This window comes from Hippocampus comes, unplaced genomic scaffold, assembly GCF_001891065.2.
Source record: "Hippocampus comes isolate QL1 unplaced genomic scaffold, H_comes_QL1_v1.1 scaffold135, whole genome shotgun sequence".
Classification (NCBI taxonomy): Eukaryota; Metazoa; Chordata; class Actinopteri; order Syngnathiformes; family Syngnathidae; genus Hippocampus; species Hippocampus comes.
The window spans coordinates 1851296-1867636 of record NW_017805583.1 but is presented as its reverse complement, the minus strand read 5'-3'; the positions used below and the strand labels follow the sequence as shown (position 1 = coordinate 1867636).

General features: G+C 40.8%; 1 protein-coding gene across 4 annotated transcripts in view; it reads right to left on the bottom strand.

Moving 5' to 3' along the window:
- grik2 (glutamate receptor, ionotropic, kainate 2) overlaps positions 1 to 16341 on the bottom strand; it is a 135535-nt gene that overhangs the window by 4658 nt on the left and 114536 nt on the right. For 2 of the 4 annotated variants that reach the window (XM_019880062.1, XM_019880064.1), the window contains 2 exons: positions 11810 to 12060; positions 11562 to 11589 (listed from right to left, as the gene is read on the bottom strand). In XM_019880062.1, coding sequence (XP_019735621.1) covers positions 11562 to 11589; positions 11810 to 12060 — 279 coding nt within the window. Of the gene's footprint in view, positions 1 to 10527; positions 11590 to 11809; positions 12061 to 16341 lie in introns of those variants that run through there. The other 2 variants (XM_019880066.1, XM_019880065.1) reach the window with 2 other exon arrangements.

Genomic DNA, 16341 nt, shown 5'->3' with positions numbered 1-16341 from the left:
CACAATATCCGTTTGGAGTAAGTTAATAAACACCAACCATTATTCAAGCCTTGATGGCTCCGAACTACTTTTCCTGCTTTATATATATATATATATATATATATATATATATATATATATATATATATGAAACCATTTTATTTAGGTTAAAAAAAAGAATTAGCTACTGTATGTGTGTTCTGTATTTAATTTTAACATCTCTTTAATTCGAAATAGCTTTCATCATTCAGCGTGGCCACGCAAATTCAGCCAGTCACAGATGCCAGGAGGCAGGTGTGTTATTTGTTAGCTCTGTTGTTGACTGCAGACACACTCAACTTTTGCTAAACTTTGATACGAGATATACTGCGGTCATTCCAAATGTGTGATGAGCTATTCTCGTGCTGGGATTTCATATTAAGTCAATCCAGTTTGTGTCGATAACGCAGAATTTGGACAGCATACATGCCAGACAAAAGTGGACAAACAATGTGAGACAAAATAATCATTGCAGCCTGTGGGCACGGGAACTTCAGCAGGAGCACAATGTGAAGTGAGGAACTTGTAGCTGGGAAGTAAGACTTACCAATATAGCAATAGTTTGAGCATTAAGACCCAGCCAGCTGAATGACGGGCAGTCATGCATTTTTTTTATTCATTAATGTCAGATAAGAAGATGTTATATTTAGATTTTATTCGTACAATTTTGGGGGGGGTTAAATTATTTTGTCCAATGAATTTTAGCTATGTTGGGGGTCAACTGTAAATATACAAGTTGAAGTATTTTGCACCGTGAGTTCTGAATGAATTTCCCTTTTTTAGTCAACTACACAAATAAAGTCCCCTACCGCCCCTCACAGTATTTCAATTTATGAGATGTATCTGTACATACTTACATATACCCATATATGCACAAATGCATCATCATGTGTGGTCATAGATGATCACCAGAACCACACTGTAGCCATTCATTTACCCCCACTTCCCATCTGTAAAATTAAATGGCACCGCAGTGGTTTCGCAGTAAAAGCTATACAGGCTCCAGGCTTTGTAGTGCGCCGGGCCCTCTGTGCTCAGGCTCAGGGGACACATTGCCATCAAATCTGCCTGCTGGTGGTTTGTTGGATTGATAGCAGCAGCTTAGGGTCATTGGATTACAGAGTTTTTATGATGCTCAACAATCAGCAGCTGTGCCACAGCTCTGAGGAAGAGCCCGTTTGCACGGTGGAGAATGGCAACGTTGTAATGTGATTCAGGAAGTGGGAATTGAAAAGCAAAAAGCTGCATGTAGGCATCATCATACAAATGAATAAAAGGTAAGAAATCACTATATCTAAGCATTGACTGATATTTTATCACTCTCAGCTTAAGATGTAACAGTATCACTAATCAGAAAATGTTTTTGTTTTCTCAACAGTAAATCCCGTGTATTGCGAGGTATATATATATATTTTGTTTGTCTTAAGCGCACCAACAATAATTGCAAATATACAATTGAGACTTGTACTGCATGTTCTTGTATTTCTAATAGTTTGAATGCTATTTCGCACGATTGGTTGAGACAACCATAACCATTCCGAGATATTTTAGTTTCTTTTTCTTGGTCTGTATATTTTGGTTTGTTTACCATTCCCAAAAAATCAATGTGTACATGTAGTGGATATAAGAGTCACAGGTGATCATGTGGTGAATGTTGGATGTTATTTCGTTTGGTTTTTTTTTTTTTAGTCTCTGATGACGCGTGAGTTCTGTCCAAGCAACTTGGGTCCATTTCCTAATGATGAGCGTGACAGTATGTAGTTATAGTTAAATGAAATGTTTCAATTAGACCCCTGGTCTGTTTTGACTTTTAGATAGCTAGATAGGTCGGTAGAAAGGTCCTTAATGTTATGCAGAAGTATTGCATTTATATTAAAAAGTATCAGTGACTCGCCTGTGACCATGGTGAGGACAAGCAGTTCGGAAAATAGATGGATGGTTTAAGTGACTCGCTTTATTCTTCTCTGCGAGTCCCTGCTGTGATATGACTTGATAGCATGGACAATATCCTCAGATGCAAATCATGGCACAATCATGAACTGCAGTGGCAATTCATGATTCATGAAGCTAATGCAGCTTCGGGTGATATTGCATGTGTTTAATATGTCAGTATTGGGAACAAGAAATATCAAACTAATGCGACACATTTGATAGATTTACAAATACATGCACCTCATGAACAACAGTGAAATGCCAAATGTAGAAACACGTAACATGAAAAGCAGCCTCTGGTCGAAACCAAAAACTTGACTGTCACGTTCAAGCACTGCTCCTAACACGTGAATGTTATCATATAGTCCATCTTTTTCAAACAGCCTTCACATTCAAATTTGATGCTTGAGGGGTTTTCGCAGTAAAATGGTTTTGGATACAAAGCATCACTGGTCAGTATCGAATGAGTTCAGAGGCCAGCTTTCACTGGCTGCAGATATGTAGTTTACACACGGTAACTACCTAATTTAGACACAGTTATTGTTTTCCATGATGTATGATTTTAATTAATTTGAGAAGAAATGTTGATGGCAAAGACAACTGTACTATGTACCAATTGAAAGGGTTGTAATATGTGACAGTAACAGAAAAGAAAAAAAAAAGAATATCTATTCACATGTTGACTCTGAAAGGAGGTTTGCAGAAGTTGTAGTAGTAGAACTTGAATTACCATAGGGAGTTTTGTTACTCGATTGCCCGTCATGACACCTCATGTGGAGGCTAACATGAGTTACTTGTCATCTCCAGTTTTGTTAAGCTTATTTTACTGACACAAAACTTTACACGTGCATATGTGCGCATCCACAAGCATGCAAATGTGCAGTCGTGTTGGTGCATCTGTGTGCGTGTGTGCTTGCATGCTGCGTGCACATTAGGGGAGATAACATGGGTTCCTCACAGCCGTCCCAATGCCAGTGTGGTCCCTGCGCCCCCAAAGCCAGGTTAGTCTGCAGCAGCCTCAGCAGTAGGAAAGAAGAGTGGAAAAAGAAGCAAGAGGAGGAAGAGGGGGAGGAGGAGTAGCGGGAGTAGAAAGCAGAGGAGGAGCTAAGGGAGGGAGACAATAGAGGGCAGGACAGGAGTGGAGCAGGAAGTGGATCAGGAGAGGGACGAAGGGGATAATTATGGTAATCATGGAAATCTGACAGACTAGCATGGAGATGACAATCCATTTTAAGTCAATGATGCATTTAAATGAGTGGATAATGAGTCCCGCTTTGATAGACTTAAGAATAGTGGGTGGGGTTATGTTTTATGCATTTGTTGTAATGTATATTCATCCATCCATTCATTTTCAACACCGCTTATCCTGAACGGGGTTGCAGGGAGTTGCTGTAGCCTATCCCAGCTGATTTAGGGCAGAAGGCAGACTACACCCTCAACTGGTCGCCAGTCAGTTGCAGGGAAGTTGGAATGTATATTGTTCCTTAATTTATGTTGCATAAGATATGAAGAAAAATTTAATAAAAAAAATTGTGAACCACTGTACATGGAAAAAGTACAGTTTAGTGCTAAAATATAATTTTTTTCAATATTTTGCATCAAGTGCATAGAATTTCTCCCATTTCCTGGAGTATTCCGACAGGATTTTCTTTTGGCAATGTAATGTGAGAGCTTCAAAAAGCAAGAGTTAAAAGTCTAAACGCATGACAATGGGAATTCACATGACTATTAACAGAAACCCTTTCAAAGTTATGACAAGAGCACTGACAAAATAAAAACAACAACAAAAAAAACGTGCAAATGGTGACATCCAGGTTAATTTCTTGCATTGCTCATGTAAGCATTTCTTGTAAAAATCAAGATTTGGTTTTGTTTTGAATGACAGGCCCATAGAATGACCGTAACAGCAAATTTCATTATTTAATTTTAAGGATACAAGGTTATAGTATAGGTTTATGTGTAATAAATAATGAGACAGTGTTGCTTGTGCACAAATTCTGAAAATGGTTTATAAGACATAAAGGTAAAAATAAATCGGCAAACATTATTACATTTATTTCAAGCCATTTATTTCAAGCTCCTTATTTATTTTCTCAAGAGAATTACTAGGCTAACTTAGGAACTCATGTACAAACTTGTGTTAGTATGACAAAAAATTTTGGGATCTTGCTATCGTTGAATTTGAAACAACTCAATACTCAAGTGAATATAATTTGAAAGCAAAAAAGAAAATAACTTAATAATAAAGTACAATAAGAATAAACTAAAATAATTAAAAAACAATTCAGAAAAACAATAGAGAAAAAAAAATCGGTTATTCCTGCTGTGCATGCCTAAGCCCCTTAGGGGCAGTGTGGTGCCGTGCATGCATCGAGTACACACTTATAATGAGATAAGAAAAAAGTTGCGATCGAAATCTATAAATATAACAAATTTTTCATCGATTTGGAAGAATGTGTGCTTTTGAGTATTTTTATGTTTCATGTGTGTATGTGTTTCTAAAACGGTTGTGTGCGAATATTCGTTATTTGAAGGGATATCACTCCCGAAAACTATGCTAATTTCCTGTTAACAAGTCAATTGAATTTTACATTGACTTTGTCATGTTTCGGTTTGTGACCAACAGGTGGCACTGTAGGGCTCTCCCTGAAGCTGCACACCTGTTGGTCGTTAGGTCGTTAGCTGTTTAAAAGGACTCCGGCACGACCACTCGGTGTCAGGTCATTGTTTGTTTGTTCCTGTCATGTTTGTTTCAGTCATGTTTTGGTCACTGTTAGGTTTTAGCTTCAGTCATGATTTTTGTTTGATACTTTGGATTCCTTGTGTTCTTTGAACTTTGTTTGTTTAGGATTTAGTTTTATGTGTTTTTATCAATACAACTCGTCAAGTTCACCCTGCTCCTCCCTCCCTCCTGCCTGCTTTTTGGGGTCCACCACCACCTCGCAACGCGACAGACTTGGGTTGGCGCTTAGATTATACTCAATTATTTTTAGTTTTATGTTGAGTAATCTCCAACTGGATGTCATTACAGTTTACAGCATACTCAGGGATGGCAGGTTCACATATCCGCTGCACGCTTGCTATGCAAGCGACATCATGCATGTCACTTATTTTCATGTCGGGAACTTGCTCATGCAACATGCCATTATGCACATTATTTTTTTTCTTTGATGATAACGTTTTAAAGATCGGAAGAAGTCAAACTCGAAACAATTACATTTTGACTATTTTGCCAGTTGTAGCAAAAACATATCAATACCTTAAAAAAATGAAACAGTTTATCATTTGTGGTACATACCATTAGTGTAGTGAATTAGTGCATGAATGAATGAATGAATGTAAAGCTTCGTAAAGCATTTGGGCACCGTATTGTGTTGCTAAAGCTCTATATAAATGGACTCCACTTACCATCAGTTTATAAGAGTGTGTAAGGCTCATCCCCAGTACTAAAATGAGGCGATGCTATTTTTGCTTCTGTCTAATGTCACAGAACAGAAGTAATTATAAAATGCAAATTGTAGTGTGCGCTATCAAGCATGTGGAAAACAACAGATACTCAACATTACATTTTTCAAGTCGGCACTTTTAGTTACTGAGTTAAAAACAAACAAAAAAAACAAACAACACGTTCAAAATTCTATGTCAGCACCCTGAAGCATAAAATGTATAGATTTTTGTTGATAGTTTATTTTCACAGATAAGCTCCATGCTGACTGGAACATTAATGTGGATCACTTGCTTGGCTTCTGTGCAGGCATCATGTGTTCAATTCTCACTTTGTGTGGACTGACTGTAAGTGGCTGTCTGCTGTGCCTTTCTAAGTCAGCAGAAAATAGAAAGAGAGGAAAAGGCTACATGAAAGGAGAGATTCACCACATACTTTTTTATGATGACATCTTTTGCATGTGAAAAAGTACCGGTAATTGTTCCACCCTAGTTAAATCATAAATTTAATTATTAACTACACTTTTGGAAAATGAATTAAAATGTGAATGGCCATGCCTGATTACCACCAGCTTTGTTGAATAAAGAACTCACTTAAATAGTGCTGGTCAGAAAATTGAAGAAGGCTACATGATCTGAATAAACAAAACAAAAGAAAAAAAATCTTCAAAGCTAGTAGAAATACAAGAACCAATTTGAAAAAGGGTACAATGCCATTTCCGAGGCACGCTGCATGGGGCAATTGAACTGTTCAGTGGCATTTGGTTATGGTGCTCTGTGGCTGGTTTTACTAACCCAGCGATTTGCAACTATCCAAAGAGATAATGAAAAGGTACTTTAACTTATTGGATTCTTCTTGAAAGAATATTTTCTTCTTCTTCCTCACAGAGGTGTCTAACAGGGTTGTGCACACAACCTTGAATGCCCCCTTCAGAAAATCTCTTTTTGTGACTTGTTGATGAGTTTTAAAAGTAACATTGTTTTATCTGCTTATGTTGATAATAATAAGAGACCTGAACATGCCAGTGCATTAATGTCCTGATAAACAATAATAAAACATTTTCTGTTGTGTCCTCAACTGAACTGGGGAAAGAGAGAAGGGCTCCCGTTCTTCCATAAAAATCCAGTCCAGTGATTGTGTTAATATGGTGTTATCCATCCATCCATCCATCCATCCATCCATCCATCCATCCATCCATCCATCGAATTTCCAATCCGCTTATCCTCAGGGGGGGGGGGGGGGGGGGGGGGGGGGAGAGGTGGAGCCTATCCCAGCCGTCTTCGGGCACTAGGCAGGGGACACCCTAAACCGGCTGCCACCCAATCGCAGGGCACACATAGACGAACAACCGTCCACGCTCACACTCACACCTAGGGACAATTTTGAGTGTTCAATCAGCCTGCCGTGCATGTTTTTTTGGAATGTGGGAGGAAACCGGAGTACCCAGAGTAAACGCACACAGGCCCGGGGAAAACATTCAAACTCCACACAGGGAGGCCTGAGCTGAAATTTAACCCGGTACCTCTGCACTGTAAGGTTGGCGTGCTAACCACTGGACCTCCGGCCCGCCTATATGCTGTCAATGTACATTATTTTAGTAATTTGCTAAACTTCTATTGTTTCCTCTGTGATGCTTCTGAATGTCATGAGCTGTTGTGTTTGTAAACGCTTTTCGGTGCTGTGTTTTTGCACACTGAGTTGCCTCTGTATGTAAATAAAGCTACTTTGCCTTCCCTTGCCTGAAATAACCTTGTGGTATCTTGAGCAAATATCCACAGAAAAATGTTTTTTCTGGCTTGGAATGATTTGGATTGGGTGATATAGTCGGTATGGTTCTTACCCAGAGATGATGGGGCTCTGACCTGAGCCTTGTCCACCTGGACAGCCGAACAGCTACTTTTTGGATCCAGTGTGTTCAAAAATATCTAACAGGACCTCCAGACGTAGTGTTGTGAGACATGGCCAGGTGCAGCTCGCTGTGTGTGTGTGTGTGTGTGTGTGTGTGTGTGTGTGTGTGTGTGTGTGTTTTGGAGGACAGTGGGGGGGTGGAGTGGACTCTGGATCTCTGGAGGGGAAAACTGTCTGCAGCAGAGATGTACCTCCACTTGCAAGTAGTTTAAGGAAGACGCTCAACTTTACCCCCAAATATGACTTTCCTGATCTCTACCTGATGCCTGATTTCAAGGATCTTGGTGAATGTACCTGTATGCTGACAGACTGGAAGGCAACCCCCAAAGCCCCGTAGAAGACTTTGTTCAAGCCACTATGGTCTGTTTTGGACGGTTTTGCAACACATCCATCCATTTTCTGGTCTGCTTTATCCTCACAAAGGGTCGCGGGGCATGTTGGAGCCTATCCCAGCTGTCTTTGGGCAGTAGGCGGGGGACACCCTGAACCGATTGCCAGCCAATCGCAGGGCACACAGAGACGAACAACCATCCGCACTCTCACTCACACCTAGGGACAATTTTGAGTGTTCAATCAGCCTGCCATGCATGTTTTTGGAATGTGGGAGAAAACCGAAGTACATGGAGAAAACCCACGCAGGCACGGGGAGAACCTTCAAACTCCACACAGGAAGGCCGCAGCTGGAATTGAACCATGCACCTCTGCACTGTGAGGTCGACGTGCTCAATCACTCAACCACCGGGCCATCTATTGCAACGCATTTTGTTTTTAAATCTGTTGTTCCTGTTTTGTTTTGTTTTTTTATAAGTGTCCGTTCGGTGGTAAGTGTACAAGACTAATGGCCAAACCCCACGACTTTTTTGTCGTTCATGACATTTCCTCTGTCAGACTACCAGATAAATATCGTTCAGTAATTTGCACCGGGGTCGATGTCACACGACAAGTCTGTCATCGCCCAATTGTTAAGTGCTTCCATCAAGATTCAGTCTATCGGCGCAGATCTGTTGGGGAGGCGGGACAAGTAGCTTTCAAAGTCATGTCAACAGAGGCATTTTGTGCCTGTGTGTTGTTTCTATGTTCAGAAAAGTCCTCCAGAAAAAAAAAAAAAAAGTATGGACCCATTACTGGATGGTGGGGAGAGGGTGGGATGGACCTTTGCTAATCAGCTACTAGCTCTGCAGTTAGCAAATGTCAGATGAGTTGAGATGCTATGGATACTTTCCAAATGTTCTCATTTTGTTCGTTACTTTTTGAATACTGTACACCACATTGTGATTGTGTGTGCCATGTCAGTTTCTCGTCATAAGTAGGATGGCACTGTCTTTCTCTTGGTCAATGCCAAAGGACCAATCTAAGGACGACATAGGACATGTCACACTATGCGGAAAGACATCGACATGCCATACTTTCATCATGGTAGTCATGAAGCGTCCCAGACATCAGCCGACCAATTATTGAGTATGTCACACTACACTGGCTACGAGACACTCCATTTGTCCGCGACATGTCTATCGGCTCAAAATCGGGCTAAAATCTGCAATATTTTGAACCTCTTTAGGCACCGTTTTCATCTGGTCCAGTGTAATTTAAGGGCAAAGAAACTTGGGCCAAAGATGAGTTGAATGTGCCCACTCTGTTTTGTAGCCCAGGAAGATGCAAATTGTAGTAGGACTATCTATTAGGCAATACAGTGGAACGCTAAGGGAGCCGTGGCTTTATTGGGCACCACAAAATCATAACTTTAATACACTGCAATGATATAGAAATGAATTATTACTAACAACTCATCAAATGTAAGCACTAAAATCAGTTCGGATGAAAAGCAATGCTCAGTCATCACGCTTACAAATGACAATAGATCGAAGCAATTTTAAAGACACTGTCACTTTTTTGTTTTTGAAAGAAAAATTCTTTTTTTGTTTTTTTTAAATAGCGCACATCATAAACCTGACAACCCACCATGATGCTGTGACGCGGAGTGCAGAGGCCAGCCACGTATGATGGAAGGAGATCCTAAAATGATTATGTGTGGATTCAAGGATTATGTTTTTGATCAAATCAGGAGAAAGAGAATGGTAACATGCAACTTAAAGCAAATTTTGATTGTGATGGGGAAAAACTGTTTGTGACCATTTAAACAGTTTTTGCATGTCCAGCGAACGTCTTTGCGACCTTTTTCACTCTTTAACGAACCCTGACAATAAAACAACATTCACTACATTTGCAAACACACACAAGGCTCGGCTGCTCAGTGTAATACCGCCTCAAGAAGCCTGACATTCTATCACTTACCATGACTTGATGTCTTATTCACTGACCTTGAACCTGGCTCAGATCTGTTTCGCTGTCAGTGTTATGACAGAAAAGTCTGGTTGAAACATTTTCCCAAATTTTTTTAGACCTTTTTAAAATGGTGCAATGGATCAAATCGTCGGAGGCTGCCTAGCCATGAGCTACTATTACTACTTTTCATCCAACTACATTTTCTTGAGAACGGGCTGTCTAAAAAAAGTTTTATTGATTAATGAGCAGAGAAGTCCAGCTGAGTGTCTGCAACACTGCTGGTGCAGGGTGAGTGGAGAGAAGAAGGGAGGAATAGGATCTTTGTGACTTTTGAAATGGATCATGCAGCATGAAAATCTTAGTGCATGTGCCTGGTTTTAGCCTGCTGACTGTGTACTACCAGCACTATTGTGTTTTATTTCATATTTTGAATCTCTTTGCAAATACAATTCCAATGAAGTTGGAACGTTGTGCAAAACGTAAATTAAAAACAGAACACGTTGCTTTGCAAATCTTCTCCAACCTGTATACAATTGAATACACTCCAAAGACAAGACATTGAATATTCAAATTGTTGAATATCGCCCCCCCCCCCACCCATCCCCCAAATACCACATTCTGTTGCTTTGATGCCTGCAACACATTCCCAAAAAGCTGGGACAGAGGCAACAAAGCCTGAAAGTTGAGGAATGCTCCAAAAAATATCTTTGTGGAACATCCCACAGGTGAACGTGTTAATTTGAAGAAGGTGAGTGTCATGATTCGGTATAATGCTCAGTTTTTCACAAGAAGGGAGGGAGCGGGCTTCACCACTTTGTGAACAACTGTGTGAGAAAATAGTTCCCAAAAAAATTGTGATTTCATCATCTATGGTCCATAATATCATCAAAAGATTCAGAGAATCTGGAGAAATCCCTGCACTTAAAGGGGCATTTCATTCAAAAGTAGCGTCATGGCACGTGGCCTTTGGAACACTTTAGAAAACCATCACAGCTAACACAGTTCTTCGCTACGTCGCCACATCTACAAATCGTGTAAAGTAAAAGCCACCCAGAAATGCCACAGGCGCTCTGGACCCAAGCTCATCTGAGATGGACTGAAGCAAAGTGGAAAAGTGTGTTCCTTTCAAATTGTTTTGGGAGTCATGGATGTCATGTCTTCTGGACCACCCGGATTGATATCAGTGCAATGTTGAAAAGACAGCATCTGTGATGCTGTGGGGTTGTGTTGGAGTTCATGGCTTGGGCAACTTGAACATCTGTGAAGGCACCGTTCAGTACACAGTGTCCACGTTTTGGAGCAGAATATGTTGCCAACCAAGCAACATCTTTTTCTGGTCTGTTCCTGCTTATTTCAACAAGACAAAGCCATTTCGCACATGTGCCAACAAACATGGCTCCGTAGTAAAAGAGTGCAAGTACTAGACCGGCCTGCCTGCAGTCCAGCCCTGTCTACCACTGAAAATGTGAGGTACGATATCAAGCGTAAAACATGAAACACCGTGAGACGCCAAACTGTTGAGCGAGTTTTCCATCAATCAAGAATGGGAAAAGAATTCCACCTACGAAGCTTCAACAGTTACTGTCCTCAGTTCCTAAACGTTTATTGAATCTTGTTAAAATAAAAAGTGATGTAAGACTGTCGTAAACACGCCCCTGTCCCGGTTTATGGGGAAAATTGTTGAAAAAAAATAAGACGTTTATCATTTTGAACATTAACTCTCCTGTCTTTGTAGTGCATTCAATTGGTTGAAAATGATTTGCAAATGATTGTATTCTGTTTCTATCCATGGTTTACATAACATGTCAACCCTACTAGAATTGGGGTTTGCATGTTTGTACTACATCATCTAAAGTGTGACAATCAATGTGTGGCAGTTTTAGATATTTTCAAAGTTTCTTGAGTGTATCTTGAGGTCATTTGCGATGGTGGTTAAAGTCTAGCTTGGATCCATGGTGACAGCAGAATTCCTCACGTTTCTTATCTCGTTGTCGCCATTGGGCCTAAGTGAATAAATGCAAAAAAACCAACCCTTATCTTCCTGCATATTGTAGAGCACTGGAATGATCATGTGAACAATAACAGAGAGTCATGTGCTATTCATTTTGCAAACTTGTGGAATTAACATTACCAGATGTTTAGATATTTCTGCCATGAAAGTCATTCAAGGCACACTGGGTAAGAAATGTTGCTCTTATTCATTGATATAACAAATGGTCCTACCTTTTCGAGTTCGGCGCTTTGCTTGGACTTGTAAATAAACTCTCCCACTGCCACGAACACGGAGAGCACAAGTCCGGCGGCTAAAACGATGAAGATTCCGCCAATGTTCTGCACCCCGAGGGCACTGGCCTCCTTACTTTCCTCTTCCGGGCAGCCGTTTCCTCGCCACCACCTCTCCTTCATCATGTGCAGCTTGCCTTCCTCCTGAAGCTGCAGGATGGCAATAGTGATCTTGTCTCTGTATGGAGAGCCTGGAGAACCAGAAGACTGTCTCAGAAATCATGGCATAGCAATCTTAGCTCTTTTTTAAAACTGAAGGAGTGAGGTAGATGCAAACTTGCGAGACAAATCGACTCACATATACTGTTTTGCAATCTCTTCAGTCCTTCTTGCCAAGCTTCACATTTCCAAAAACGATCACAATTTATTGTCCCTCGAGACAATAAAGACGGCAGCTATGACAGCAAGGTTGAAAACAGAGATAAAGGAGCTGCTGTATAGATGCCTGTGGATACTCCTGATCTCTGTGGTGACTTCTTCGCTTTAGAAATTCCACCATAGATTCGAAAATTATTTCCCTCAACCAAGCCGCAAAGGGTCTATTTCACTTTTTCAATCGGATCTGAAAGCCACGCCAAGAACACTGAATCTCTGACATTAAAATGGGAGGCAGAGCCATCAACCATCAACACCCCCTCCGTTGAGCCCTCTTTTAAGTTGCCGACAAGAAAAATGGGGCCATTTTGTCTTGTTGACACTGAAATCCACGCAACCTTATCCCACTGGCAAAACATTTCAATCGTTATATAATGTGCAACAATTTAACATATGGATGGTACACAGTGTATTTTTCATGTATGAACAAAGGGTCTAGTGTTGTCTGGTGAGAAATAGTAGTTATTCTTCTTGTAATGTATATCGAATACTGTAGGTATGTATGTATGTTGTGTTACTATTTAGTTTGCCTCATAGGAGAAATATGATGTATCCGATTGAGGGTACCAGTTATGCAAGGACCAGCTCCCCAATTAGAAACAAATGCACTTAAATGCAATGAGACATTTATGATAAACTATATTATAATATCATGATAAAAGCAAATTATGACACCGACAGATGTTCTTTAGGCTTTTCCTGCCATGTTTTTCATTCTAGCACAGGGGGGGTCAAACTCATTTTTGTCGCGGGCCACTTTGTAGTCACAGTTTCCCTCGGAGGGCTATTGTGACTGTGAAACCGCATCAGTGTTTCATCACCTCCTCGTATTATTACATATACAGTACACAATTAATAAATAACTAATTTTGAAATCAAAAGTCTAGGAGAGTAGTTCGTTCCACTGTTGTTCAAGTTTCTGTAATGTAAAACAAGAAAATGCTTGCAGTAGCTCAACAAGGTGATTTATTGCATATGACAATTTGAAATTCGGCATAGATTTTAGCATGCGTCATGGAAATTGACCTGGTTGAATTGCTTTCGCGGCCACATAGAATGATGTGGCAGGCTAGATTTGGCCCCCGGGCCTTGAGTTTCGCACCTGTGTTCTCGCAGAATCCTATACAATACAATACAAATATCGGCCACTACTTCAAACTGTTCAGAAGTCTTTCCACCTTGTCTAAGGCTGAAGAAAAGCACCCCCTTTTGTTGATGACCCTTGTTCTATTTGCGCCAACCTCGGTTTCGTTGAAAATCTCCCAAACCCATGTGAGAAAACCGATGAAACCAATGTTGAACTTTATTTACACTCTTTTTTTATTTTTTTCTGCTGAAATTAAATTGAATCCATCTGTCCGTCCATCCGGCCATATATCAGTCTAGTGTCTCTTTACAAAAACTGAGATAAATCAACCTTGTCTTGTAAGCAACCCGAATTCTCTCATCAATGATTCCTGTCCCACCGGAATGGTTTCTGACCCAAACAGCACCACCACTGCAATAGGGGTTAAGCGCAACCAACAAACCAGATTAAGCTATTCGAGGACAGGAGAATGGGACTAACCACTTGTTTTTAATCATCATCTACTCATCACTACGCACAGATTATTATTAAAATATTGATCCGACCATTGTTGTGAACACTTCAGTAAAACAATTATAGAACATCACAGCATGTCATGTGTATGCCATAGCGGTTGTATCAAAAAGGTCTCAACTTGCGCTCTTCCCTTGTTAATGGGACAAAAAGGTGCCTTGAGATGCCACCATCTGTCTGTGTGCACTTTCTGCGAGGAGATTAATCCCCTCGCGCTCTTTTTTTTTTTTTTGTCTGTGATCTGCATCTTCTGCCCCTACGTGTCTAAACATACTGTAGTAGCCGCTGATGTGATGGATTTCAAAGGGCGTGAGCGCATCCGATGCAGAATGAGGATGAGGAAGAGCAGGGAAAATTATCAGTGAAGGTGTGGAGGAGGAGTGAAGGAGAGGAGACAAACAAAAGAGAGAAGGGGAAGGAGGAGAGGAACAACCAAAGAAGCGCAAGAAAAGAAGGAGGCCCGAGTAGTGTTTTATACTATACCTGATTGAATATTGAGGGTGTTGGGCAAAGTTGGTATGTGTGCATTTTATTTTGTGAAATCAGGACTGCGGATGGTATATGAAACGATGACTAATCGGCCTTGGTCGGTGACTGTTCAGGTTCATGGCAACCTCTTTCAATGCATAATTTTGCGCGTGTGCAAGCTTTGTTGCGACGCTAATATGGGGGAATTCCATTGAAATATTTCTAAATGGAGTATCTGAACTGTGGGGAACTGCGTGCATGTGTGCGTGTGTGTGAGTGAGAATGAGAGAGAGAGAGAGAGAGAGAGAGAGAGAGAGAGAGAGAGAGAGAGAGGAAGAGCGAGATGAAAGGGGAGGTGGTGACGTTAGGAGCTTGCTCGTACAGCATGGACCACCTGATGGGCTGGTTCCGGCCCTATTTTTTAGACCCCCGATTTAGGGTAAGCTCCCCCTGGAGCACAGGGGATAAAACATGATTCGCTTGAACAACAATTATCAAGTGTGGAGAGTCAGTTTCGGAATTGTATTGACTATTACTGCTAAGGAGCAACTCTAATCAGCTTTTTGACTTGAGGTTGCATTTATTAATCTTACAGGCCGTTTTCTCCCGTCCTTCATCGCTTCCCAAGGACCTCTGCTATCTCTCTCCTATTTTAGCATGAACAGACAGCATGTTTCAAAAACATATATCACAACAGTGATGGCAAGTATGAATTGCAATCATGGCTTTGTTATTCACTGTCATCTTCACGACATAACTTCTTTTCAGCCATCGAGTGCAGTACGTTATTGTGTGAGGAAAAAAAAAATCACTTGCTTCGCCAGCCAGCCTTGACACTGTGCCAGGTCTGTCAGATCCAAACAAATAGAAAGACCTCAGCTGCGACATCATGGAAATGATGAACATGCGCAACGTGCCATGCAGTCACTACCTGTGATGCACAGTCCTAGCCTTCATATTGACGGTGATATAAGTGACAAGTGACATTGAGGCACAATCCCGTGCTTTATGACCCCTTCCACCCTGCCCGTAAATCCAAAATACGATAGCGTCTTTCTAAATTCCACTTATATTGCAGTAATAATGACAGAGCCTTAAAAAAAAAAAAAAAAAAGAAATAATAAAAATTACATGAGTTCAGCTCACTCTGACCAGGAACGCAAGAATTTTGTTTCAGCTGTGGAAAAAAATAACAGAAAGGCAATTTAAAGATTATTTTGGAAGACAAATTGTTGTCGTGTCATTATTTTGTACAATGCATATTAATCAGTCTTTCTTGAACAAACGAGAAAAGTCCATGTGTCTCGATTCACCCTTTGCTGACATCCTACACCGACATAAAGAAAAAAAAATGTTTTGTTTTTAAATCCTGATACCGTGTTCATTCACGTTTTGCTTTACCCTCTTGATTTGACTTTTTACTATTCAGATTTTTGTGATTCTCAGTCTGGTCCAATGCCTATACCCCACAAACAGCAGGGGTCCGCTGTATTTCCATTTCATCCTGGCTCTTTGTCGCAATTCCACTCTCCCTGGTTCCCGCTCTGCGTTTGCACATATCTCAGAACAAAGGCAGAAGACACTTCTCCACTAAAGACATCCTTTAAATATGATGCTGCCTTTCTTCGTATCTGTCTTCTTATTATCCTTTGCTCATAAGAATGGCTTCTGCTGCACAGCAACATCAAAAGAGATCTGCAGGTGGTGGGGTTGTGGGGATCTATATATACAAATAAATGCACATACATAAAACAGAGTCAAGCAAAGCTTGTAGATTTGTGTCCTCATAGCAAAGTGAAGTAACATCATCTGGTTCTGCCTACTTAGACAATCAATCACAGTCCCTTGCAGAGATCCGACTGAAAACATATTTAATCTAAGAAGCTCCTGCAAACAAACACGTGATACAGTCAGGGCGTGTTTCTGTCAGTCGTCAGCAAAACGAGCGTCTGTCGGTGATGGACTGAGAGGTCTGTTGGTACTTGACCCGACTGGTGACGACTACACCGATGGACAAAAACCCACTCCT